Genomic DNA, 12,350 nt, shown 5'->3' with positions numbered 1-12,350 from the left:
GCTTGCTATGGAACAAGGATATTGTCCAGCTTGTTGAAAAGACTCGAGCAGGTCCCAGTCTTTCTGCGGGTGAGATGTGTGAATCCAAAGCACCATATGTGGTCAGGGATTGGGGGGTCCTTGAGCTGAAATGGGTTACTTGAGAATGGACAGATACCACCCCAACTCTTTTCGGTAACGTATCTGCCTTTCTGTGGCCACCTTCAGCCATAGGATACATTACTGGCAGATCTTTTCCAATTGTCTGCCGTTAGAATTTTCCTGTCTGATAGCATTTCTGTTGAGAACATTATGGTTTTAGGAAGTGTCTTCTCAGCAAGTTAATGCATTAACTGTTAATACATCTGGTATATGTGTAACCAGGGACTCTGGGCATGTTTGCTCCCCAAAAAGGAAGCGTTTAAATATTAGCGAGAATCTAGTAATTATTACAAGATCCGTGCCATCATTCTTTCTTTCTTTTTAAGGAAAACCCTTGAAGACCGCCTCAAGGTAGAAGAGAAACTTGAATCGCTCAATGTTACTGATACAGCAGTGGGAAGCAAACAGTTAACGTTCACATTGAAGAAGGTAAGACTGACATTTTAAAGAGGGCCCATCTTGAGAGAAGTTAAAAATGAATAATTGTTGTCCAGTGGTGGGTGTAATGGCAAAAACAAAATCTCTGGGCAAAAAAAGTTTGACCAGTGCCTAAAGCAGCACCTTTCGTTGGTTTGTATGGGAAATTAAGACAGTTGGGGCTGTAAAGCTGCCAATAGGCATGGGATGAAATATTCTAACTGGGCAGTGGCTTCTTTTTAAAGGATGCGAGGTCTAGAAGGAAGAGGTTGTAAAACTAGTTTTCATGTACTGCCCTAGCAGTAGACATAGGTGACCTAGTGCTGGAGCTCTGTCTGATCATGCCCAAATATCATATCTGATCACCTCCTCTAAGCAGCTGTAGGTGAGAAGCAACTTAAAGTGGTTGTAAAGGCATTTTTTTTTTTTTAATCTTAATGCATTCTATGCATTAAGATAAAAAAAAGTATGTGCAGCAGCCCCCCTAATACGTACCTGAGCCCCATCTCAATCCAAAAATGTTGCACAAGAGACTCAGCTGCCCGGGACTCTCCCTCCTCATTGGCTGAGGCAGCCCCGAAGCGCCATTGGCTCCCGCTGCTGCCAATCAGTCAGTGAGGCAACGAGGTGATACCAAAGTGATACCAAAAGAAATACTGACGCGTTTCACACTAGAATAAGTGCTTACTTATAGCTTTTGCTGTGGACTGTATTATGTGATCTTCGATTTGCGGAGTGCGGCTGTCCAGAGTTTTTTTTTTAGTTTCCTTTCATCTGTGCATGTATTAGCCTGCACCTGGGACTCTCTGTCTGAAAGAAAAGCATTTGTCTTGGCGGATCAACCTGGAGCGGTGGCTCTCTCTAAAAGCTGGAAGCTGATTGGTTTCTTTGCAGAGTTGCACAAGATTTTTTACTCTCCCGTTTTTTAGTAAATCGTCCCGATTGTGTCCCCAGGGCTGCTGTACTGGGGATTGCAGGAATACTTGCACTAGTTGTGCTGAAATGCAAATTGAACCTGTATTTTCTTGTACAGTGCTACTGTATGCTTTTACTTGCCTTCTCTACTCCTATCGCTCTGATACCACTACAGCCACTGCAACAATATCAATTATTCCTTATGGTCAGTGCTTGCCCTCTTTTTGGTATGCCTTGTGCCCCTGATGTGACAGTATTTGAGCCTGTTGATTGTCAGCCCATGCACCAAGCACCACATTGGGGGGCTGGCGGGCGGCGTACATACTTGTAAGTCCTGAAATTTTCATAGGGGCTGCATTGGAACATAAGTAAAGACATAGCGGAGTTGGCTTTTCTGTCTACATGTTTCCTTTTAACGTGTTATTAAACATTTGGGTATATCTAATAAGAGTTCTGATATAAAAGATTTGGCCATTTCAGCCTTATAGATGACACTTTCGCATATCTAATGGCAAAAGAATACCACAGGAATGCTTCTAAACAGCTGGGATTTATCAGCAGGGCACAGAAGAGACCTGATTTTGTGATTATGTAATAGGCATGCCTAGCTTTACAGGCAGCTGGTCGGAGCGCAGTAACTTCTAGATGACAATTCATTCATCCCCTTTGCCAGCTAGTAAGACATTTCTTTGACTAAGCATTGCAGATCTTATATTTAGCTTTCGGGTAATCTGATCCTGCTCGGTTTAAACTTTTTTTAGAGAGCTGATCAATGCTGGGAGAGAGCCAGTTGTGTTCTAGCAGTTGGCCTGCTACCCAAAGAATCGCTCATCTCGGAAGACATCTTGTCTTCCACATTTCTCAGCAAAATGCAGCACAGACCAGGGTAATGGGAAATCCCATCGTTAGAGGCTAGCGTCATAATTGGGCATATTATAAGATTGTATTAGTTACTGAGATTAAATGAAAATGTACGGTAGTTCTTATACTCAACACAGTTTATTCCAATTTTATATATTCATTAATAAAATTTATTAAATGTTTTTTTTTATAAAGCCGACAAGTACAAACATTTTTCAGTAACGGCATTGTATATCCCCCTGCACAGTAGGCTAGGTGGGGGAGCGTGTCAGCCATTGGGACTCGTTCCAGTCCGATTGGAGAACAGAGCAAAATGACATACTCTTTAGCGTCTGCTGTTTCTTTATTGTCCAGTCATTTTGATACACGTTTACATTGCTTCAATATGCATTTGAGCCAAATAAGAGACATTTATCACCAAACGTGGGTAGCGAGACAAATATTCCGTATTCCCAGAATGGCAAATTAGTCTGTTTAGGATGATACAAGCACAGGACATGGACAATTCTGATCTTCTGGCAGGATTAGCAGGTAATTTTTTTCCCCTTATTAATCACTTGACTTCCAGGCCAATTCTGCTATTTCTCTAAAAATATGCATTTTTGGGGGGAATTTGGAACCCCCAAACATATATTTTTAAGCAGAGGCACTATAGAGAATAGAATGGTGGGTGTTGTAATTTTTTTTTATGATGCATGATGCTTGCGCAGCGGTTCTTCAAATGGGTTGACGTTGGGACTCTGTAAAGGCTAGTAAAGTTCTTCCACCCCAAACTCGCTCATCCATGTCTTTATGGGTCCTGCTTTGTGCACTGGTGCACAGTCATGTTAGACCAGGCAGGGTCCATCCTGTTCCCTCAAAGTTGGGAGAGTGAAATCCCTTCAGTGGAACCCCTGAAATCAACCCCAGAATACCCCCTCCACCAAATGATTTGGACCAGTGTACACAGCAAGGTCAGTGAAGACATGGATGAGCGAGCTTGGGGTGTAGGAACTTGACTGGCCTTCACAGAGGCCTGACTTCAACCCGATGGAATACTTATGGGATGAATTACAGTGGAGACTGCGAGCCAGGCCTTTTCTTCCAACATCAGTGCCTGATCTCACAAATGCACTTCTGGAAGAATGGTCAAACATTCCCATAGACACACTCCTAAACCTTGTTGACAGCCTTCCCAGTAGAGTTGAAGCTGTTTATAGCTGCAAAGGGTGGGCAAACTCGATGGCGAACCCTACAGACTAAGACTGGGATGCCATTAAAGGACATGTAAAGGCAGGTGTCCCTTTACTTTTGACAGTATAGTGTTGGTAAGTTGGTTAAACCGGTATAGCAACATTTTTTTCAACTATATCATTAGCAGACCAAGAGGTCTGCCATTTTACGTTGCCCTTAAGGCATTCACATGCAGTATCTCACAAAAGTGAGGACACCCCTAACATTTTTGTAAATATTTTATTTTATCTTTTCATGTGACAACACTAAAGAAATTACCCTTTGCTACAATGTAAAGTAGTGGGTACAGCTTGTATAACAGTGTAAATTTGCTGTCCCCTCCAAATAACTCAACACACAGCCATTAATGTCTAAACCACTGGCAACAAAAGTGAGTACACCCTAAGTGAAAATGTCCAAATTGCACCCAAAGTGTCAATATTTTGTGTGGCCACCATTATTTTCCAGCACTGCCTTAACCCTCTTGGGCATGAAGTTTAGCAGAGCTTCACAGGTTGCCACTAGAGTCCTCTTCCACTCTTCCATGATGACATCACAGAGCTGGTGGATGTTAGAGACCCTGCGCTCCTCCACCTTCCGTTTGAAGATGCCTCACAGATGCTCAATAGGGTTTAGGTATGGAGACATGCTTGGACAGTCCATCACCTTTACCCTCAGCTTCTTTAGCAAGCCAGTGGTCGTCTTGGAAGTGTGTTCGGGGTCGTTATGTTGGAATACTGTCCCGCGGCCCAGTCTCCGAAGGGAGGGGATCATGCTCTGCTTCCATATGTCACAGTACATGTTGGCATTCATGGTTAACCTAATAAACTGTAGCTCCCAAGTTCCGCCAGCACTCATGCATCCCCAGATCATGACACTCCCCCCACCATGCTTGACTGAGGCAGAACACACTTGTCTTTGTACTCCTCACCTAATTGCTGCCCTACACGCTTGACAGCATCGGAACCAAATAAGTTCATCTTGGTCTCATCAGACCACAGAACATGGTTCCAGTAATCCATGTCCTCTGCTTGTCTTCAGCAAACTGTTTGCGGGCTTTCTTGTGCATCACCTTTAGAAGAGGCTTCCTTCTGGGACAACAGCCATGCAGACCAATTTAATGCAGTGTGCGGTGGATGGTCCGAGTGCTGGCACCCCCCCCCCCCCTTCAACCTCTGCAGCAATGCTGGCAGCACACATACGCCTATTGCCCAAAAACAACCTCTGGATATGACGCTGAGCACATGCACTCAACTTCTTTGGTTGACCACGGCGAGGCCAGTTCTGAGAGGAACCTGTCCTCTTAAACCGCTGTATGGTTTTGGCCACCATTCTGCAGCTCGGTTTCAGAGTCTTGCCAATCTTCTTATAGCCTAGGCCATCTTTATGTAGAGCAACAATTCTTTTTTTTTCAGATCCTCAGAGTTCTCTGCCATGAGGTGCCTTGTTGAACTTCCAGTGACCAGTATGAGAGAGTGAGAGCGATAACACCAAATTTAACACACCTGCTCCCCATTTACACCTAAGATCTTGTATCACTAATGAATCACATGACACCGGGGAGATGGCTAATTGGGCCCAATTTGGACATTTTTACTTAGGGGTGTACTCACTTTTGTTGCCAGCGGTTTAGACATTAATGGCTGTGTGTTGAGTTATTTTGAGGGGACAGTTTTAAGTTTTTTACACTGTTATACAAGCTATACACTCACTCCTTTACATTGTAGATGAGTGTCATTTCTTCAGTTTTGTCACATGAAAAGATATAATAAAATATTTACAAAAATGTGAGCGGTGTACTCGCTTTTTTGTGAGATACTGTAAGTGTGGTGTTAGGTCACTGGGGTGGATTTTTACTGTTTTTTATAGAGGTGATTTACATGGCCTAGAGAAACTGTTTCAATACGTTCACCTTGAGTTTTAAAGAAAAACGTTCTTGTTTTAAAAAAAATAAAAATACAGTTATAAGACAGCCTAATGCTGGTCATACACTATATAAAAAATAGGCCGAAACCCATTTTCCAAAAACCAACATTCGGGTGTGAAAGGAAACTATAGTTCCATCATGTAATGACCGATAAATCGTTCAGTGGGCATAAATTAATCCTTTTTTTTTTTTTATCTATACCTAGTGCAAACAGTTTGTACGAGAAACACATTAACCTTTCAATTTATCGTTCGTTCGGCAGAAAATTTCCAAACTTGTCAATTTTTTTTTTTGACTCAAAAACATCCCAACGATTACCGGTTTTGTGCCCATTAAACTGGCCAAAAAAAAACGAATGAACTGGCCAAATGGCCGATTTTATTTGTATGGCCAGCATAAGGCACTCTATTGTCAGCCATGTAAGTGATTTTTAACTGGACTAAAAATAACTGTCCCTCCTTGAAAACGATACTTATGATGTGCTAGCTTGCTGAATTGAGCCCATTATGTTGTCAGGCAGTTAGAGACATGGAAACGTTTTTCTTCATGAAAAATTAAGTTGTTTTTCTGAAATTTTAAGTTTTAAATTTTTAAGTTTTTTTTAAAATTTTTACATGCAAATGACAATTTTATGGAATTTCTCTTGCCTATATATATATATATATATATATATATATATATATATATATATATATATATATATATATATATATATATATATACACATATATACACATACACAAGTTGAATATTGGTTTGAGATTTCTGCTCTCTTACACTGTACAGAAATGAACTATGAGAAGTTATTGGGTTTTGTGTTAACAAATATTTCTAGTGTACATTGTGTTTGTTGTGTGTCTATGACAACTGTGACAGGTGCTCAGCTGACAGAACATGTTCACCAGCAATATATACGGCTCACCAAACATGGTGTGGAATATAAAAGGAAACTCAATCTAATGACTTAGGTCATATTGTACCTGCTGCAATGAATGTTTAGTAGACTATGTAAAGGGATTCTAAGAGAAGTCAAACTTTGTAGTGGGCTGTAGTGAGGGATATTAAAATGAACATTCTTGTGTTTCCTACAAATGAAACACTCTCAGCCCTTGTACACACGGTCGGAGAATCCGTCGGAATGTGTCCTATCGGACCGTGTCCTCGGTTAATCCGACTGTGTGTGGTATGCATCGGACTGATTACGTCGGACCCAATTTTCCAACATGTTGGAAATATTTCCCGACCAACTGGTTCGATCGGACATACTCCGATCATGTGTAGAGAATTTTGATCGGGCCAAGTGCCACGCATGCTCAGATCAAATTCCTACATCAAAGCTATTGGCTACTAGCCTGAACATAGTCCCATCGTAACTAAATTACGTCATCACGTTCTGAATGATCGGATTTTTCGACAACTTAGTCCGACCGTGCGTATGCAACAGTTTCGGACAAGATCCGACGGACAAAATCCGACTGATTTGGTTGTCGAAATCTCCGACCTTGTGTACAGGGGCTCAGAGCCTTAAAGCAGTAGTAAACCGCATCCAGAAAAAAACAAATCTGGCCCGGGCAGTTTGTCATAATGTGCTAGTATGCATCAAATACTAGTACATTATGACAGACTTTCCTGAAAACGAAATATTACAGCCTACACATGCAAAAAATAACATTTAACTCCTGCAAGGCTATTTAAAACACCTGCACATTTTTAAGAAAAATATAGGGATTTGGTCACACCATATGGTGCTTAAGCCCACTTACTGCAACAAAGTACTCCATTATCAATGGGTCCTATACTATCCATAGATTGGAAGGGATTTGGTCAGAATCCATACAATAGACAAAGATTTTGGGGGCACACCCTAAAAGATGCATTAAAGATGGTGCAGCCATAAGACCATAAAACAGAACAAAATATTACAGCGCACACATGCAAAAAATGACTTCTTAATTACCTCTTGTTATACCTAGCCTTATTATAGGCTTACCTATAGCTAAAAGTCATACATGGGAGTTTACTCCTACTTTAATATAAATCCCCAGCTGGTTCAACAATGATCAAGATGTAAGGCCTCATGAGTGGTGGAGTTTACCAAGGAACCTCCATTCTTCATTGCATCCTTACATAGTAGGTGAGGTTAAAAAAAGACACAAGTCCATCAAGTCGAACCTATGTGTGAGATTAAATGTCCTACATGGCAATGACTTGGCCTTTTGAATTGGCTACTGAATTCTCAACATTGTATTCTGGAGTGTGATGTGAAGCATGTATTAGCTCTAACGTTCAACATTGCTCTAACGTTGTTGTCAGAATAAGAACTGGAAATCTCAGTATACACTGGTACGCACTCACTTTATTGTAGGTGTAAAGGCCATCACTCCTTTTTTTCTTACCTACAGTGAGGGGAAAAAGGTATTTGATCCCCTGCTGATTTTGTACATTTGCCCACCGACTAAGAAATGATCAGTGTATAATTTTAATGGTAGGTTTATTTTAACAGTGAGAGACAGAATAGCAACAAAAAAATCCAGAAAAACGCATTTCAAAAAAGTTATAAATTGATTTGCATTTTAATGAGTGAAATAAGTATTTGACCCCTTTGCAAAATATGACTTAGTACTTGGTGGCAAAACCCTTGTTGGCAATCAGAGGTCAAACGTTTCTTGTAGTTGGCTACCAGGTTTGCACACATCTCAGGAGGGATTTTGTCCTACTCCTCTTTGCAGATCCTCTCCAAGTTAAGGTTTCAATGCTGACATTTAATAACTCGAACCTTCAGCTCCTTCCACATATTTTCTATGGGACTAAGGTTTGGAGACTGACTATGCCACTCCTGGACCTTTTAATGTGCTTCTTCTTGAGCCACTCATTTGTTGCCTTGGTGGTGTGTTTTGGGTTATTGTCAAGCTGGAATACCCATCCATGACCAATTTTCAATACCTTGAAAAAACAAAAGAACAAAGGCGCTCAGTAAATCTCATTAATCAAACTATTAAGCAAGTAAAATTGGTTTACGATATATAAGTCTCAATAAAAAGTCTCCATAAGCCTATTGCCTAGCCATACATTTTCTGATATTAAATAAATAAAAAATACTTGTAAATGTCCAATCAGTCCAAAGACACTGGATCTTGCTAGACGGGTAGACAATAGTATGTGCTCTTTCACAGAAGGCTGCTGATCTTAGAGTGAAGCTGGCTCAATCACATATAAAAAAAAAAGAAAAAAAGTAGAAGAGCGCCACTTAGTATAACGAGCTTTAATTCATAATGTAACAAATATCTGTCACTTGCATCTGACGGACAGAAAGCTGGGCGTAGGCAAGGTAAAAAACTGTGGTCCTCAGCATGTCATCTGCGTGTCCAGTAAAGCAATTAGAACCCCTAGTGTTAATTGCGAGACGCTGGGGGAGAACCCGGCTGTGTCTCGCAGCGGACAGATTGCAGAGCGGCTCACAGAGACAGCGCGTGACGTCAGACGCAGATGACATGCTGAGGACCAGTTTTTTTTTTTACCTTGCCTACGCCCAGCTTTCTGTCCATCAGATGTAAGTGACAGATATTTGATACATTATGAATTAAAGCTCGTTTCACTAATTGGCGCTCTTCTACTTGTCATTTTCAATACCTTGGCTGAGGGAAGGGGGTTCTCACCCAGAACTTGATGGTACATGGTCCTGCGGTGAAGTGGTCCTGTCCCCCAAAGCATGATGTTTCCAGCTCTGTGTTTGACGGTGGGGATGGTGTTCTTGGGGTCATAGGCAGCATTCCTTCTCCTAACACGGTGAGTCAATTTGATGCCAGAGAACTTGATTTTGGTCTCATCTGACCACAACACTTTCACCCAGTTCTCCTCTGAATCATTCAGATGTTTATTAGCAAACTTCAGACAGGCCTGTACATGTGCTTTCTTGAGCAGGCGAACGTTGTGGGTGCTGCAGTATGTCAGCCCTTCACGGCGTAGTTACGAAATATTTTCTTGGTGACTATAATCCCAGCTGCCTTGAGATCACCGACAAGATTCTTCTATGTAGTTCTGGGCTGATTCTTCACTGTTTTCATGATCATTAAAACTCCACGAGTTGAGATCTTACATGGAGCCCCAGACCGAGGGAGATTGACAGTTATTTTGTGTTTCTTCCATTTGCGAATTATCGCACCAACTATTGTCACCCTCTCACCAAGCTGCTTGGCAATGGTTTTGTAGCCCATTCCAGCCTTGTGTAGGGCTACAATTTTGTCCCTGACATCCTTGGACAGCTCTTTGGTTTTGGCCATGGTGGAGAGATTAAAATCTGATTTTGCTTCCGTGGACAGGTGTCTTTTTATACAGGTAACAAGCTGAGATTAGAAGCACTCCCTTTGTTATCTGTATAGAGGATACTTGGAAGCCAGAAATCTTGATTGGTAGGGGATCAAATTCTTATTCCACTCATTAAAATGCGAATCAATTTAGAACGTTCTTTGAAATGTGTTTTTCTGGATATTTTTGTCATTATTCTATCTCTCATTGTTAAAATAAACTTACCATTAACATGATAGACTTTTTGATAGTAAATGGATACCCAACATATCATGCTTTAAAATTGTGCAGGCTCATGAAACGGCACCAAACAACTGTACTTAAAAAATCTCCTAAGGCAACGCTTTATAAATTTCTACATGTTACCAGTGAGGAGTTACAGAGGGGGTCTAGTGCTAGAATTATTGCCCTTGCTCTGATGTTTGCGGCAATACCTCATGTGAGGTTTTACCACAGTTTACAGTGAATTTCATTTAGTGTGTGTTGTGAGTTGTGATTAGCTGTGATTGGCCACAGCTACTCACTTGCTACGGATGGGCTGTAATTGGCCATGTCTGTACCATGTGATCACTGTGACCAATCACAGCCAGCAACACAAGTGTACACAACATGAATGGCATGAATCATGATCTGTGATTACAGCATTGTCACAGTGTTCACATGGTACTGGCAGTGGACTGGTACACTGATCAGTCACCTGATACAGCGGGTGACTGATCATGCTGGAGTGCGGCCCGTTCTGGGAAGGACATCCTCCCAGAACAATAGGGCTCCTTCTCGGACGTCATTTTACAACGGCCCGGGCGGGAAGCAGTTAAAGGCGAGAGAGAATCCAGAGAGAACATTGTAATGCAGCTTTGATTAGTTTAATGATGGTTGTTGATCATGCAGATTATGTAATTATATCATCTGACTTGATTTATATTCCCAAATGTGAAATCTTATGTGTGTTCTTTTCCAGTCTGAACATGTAAAGAAGAGACAAGAAGCAGAAAAACAACATAAAGAGGAAAGGAAAAAACTGCGCCGTTCAGCGGGACACTTAAGGAGTAAACCTGCAAAAGGAAGACCATTTTTTTAACAGACTGGATCTTAGTCCGGAATGAACTAAAACAATGAAAATTAGTTTGCCTGTATATATGCATACAGGATTTGCCAATCTGCACAGAATATATAATTCACAGATCTTTCCCAGGATTCCTGAATTGTGTGAGTATTTGCAGGTCAGACCATTGTACATGTGGATATTCAGAGGAATCATTTGTGGGCGTTTCTTTGAAAATCCTGGTGGATGAATGATTTACAGCAGCACAAAGTGTCACCTGGCGGGAATGTCGAACAATTATTGAGGCTTAATTAAATCTCTACTGACACATCGCTGGTGGGTGAAGTTTAAATTGGAGATTTACCTCGTATCTGTCATTGCAGCAAAAGCCTTGACCATTCTCATCCTATTTAAATAAATCATTACTAATTTTTAAATTTTATTTGTAGTGTTGTTGTTTGTCTATATAGGGTATTAAAAAAGAAACGCTCATCGGGATAAACAAAGGAACAGTAAACATTCGTAATAATAGTTTGTGCACACTGTTTCTTCTAATGGTCAACTGCTGCAGAACTGCACTGAAGGTTACAGTTATGATTTGTAATGAGATTTAATGATTTTCCTCCAGGCAGATTTGGCTTATGTGAGAATCTCACAATTCAGAAATGTAGGCAATTGCAATATATGATTGTTATCTTCAGACAGAGCAAGTTTACATAAAATAAGTAAATTTAGGTAAATAATTGTGATGATCACCCCCTAGATCGTCTTGACTTTGCAAATGAAGTCAAGAATATAATCAGTGTTACAGTTCATAGGGCCATGACCAAGATCCCTGACCTCTATGTGCTGAACTTGGCATCTTTTAGAGGGTTCTAAGCCACAAATACAAGATGCAGCTGCCAGGTGGTGGGTGTGGGCAGCTCAATTCTTTGGGAACTCGGCAGCTATTCAAACACGGGTGTTCATCCTAATTTTGCAGGCATGCTGGCGAGTGGCCCTGAATGCACTCTGTCTGCATTTGGGACCGCTCACACAGACACACCTTGCAAATTAGGATGAGTAGCTGTATGTCTACAGATGCTGCATCACCAAAGACGTACATGGGCTGTCTGCAGGCAACACCTGGTGGCTTCATAAATAAATATACTGCCTGTTGGGAGTGGTGTTGTTTAATACACCAGTCAGCCTGAACTTTAGAGCCACCCACCTAACGTTGAGTAGGTCCCCCTTTTGGTGCCAAAACAGCCCTGACTGCCTGAGGCATGGACACCAATAAACCTCTGAAGGTATGCTGTGGTATCTGGCACAAAGCAATCAGTAGCAGATCCTTTAAGTCCTGAAAGTAGCAAGGTGGGGACTCCATGGATCGGACTTTCTTTTCCAGCATATCCCACAGATGCTCGATTGGATTGAGATGTGGAGAATTTGAATGGCAAGTCAACACCTTATACTTGTGTCCCTAAAACCATTCTTGAACCATTTTTGTAGTGTGGCAGGGAGCATTATCCTGCTGAAAGAGGGCAC

At 41.3% G+C, this 12,350-nt stretch overlaps 1 protein-coding gene across 1 annotated transcript in view; it reads left to right on the top strand.

Annotated features, from left to right (window-relative positions):
* NOL10 (nucleolar protein 10) overlaps window positions 1-11,265 on the top strand; it is a gene marked incomplete in the record, with an annotated part of 98,108 nt that extends 86,843 nt beyond the window's left edge. The window contains 2 exon segments of the mRNA XM_077488783.1: window positions 468-570; window positions 10,740-11,265. Of these exon segments, the coding sequence (XP_077344909.1) occupies window positions 468-570; window positions 10,740-10,859 (223 nt within the window).
* Between the last annotated feature and the right edge of the window lie 1,085 nt (window positions 11,266-12,350).

This window comes from Lithobates pipiens, unplaced genomic scaffold (genome assembly GCF_037356315.1).
Source record: "Lithobates pipiens isolate NorthernLeopardFrog02 unplaced genomic scaffold, aLitPip1_a1.2 Scaffold_18, whole genome shotgun sequence".
Classification (NCBI taxonomy): domain Eukaryota; kingdom Metazoa; phylum Chordata; class Amphibia; order Anura; family Ranidae; genus Lithobates; species Lithobates pipiens.
The sequence above is the reverse complement of the archived record's forward strand: the minus strand, read 5'-3'. Positions and strand labels throughout refer to the sequence as shown.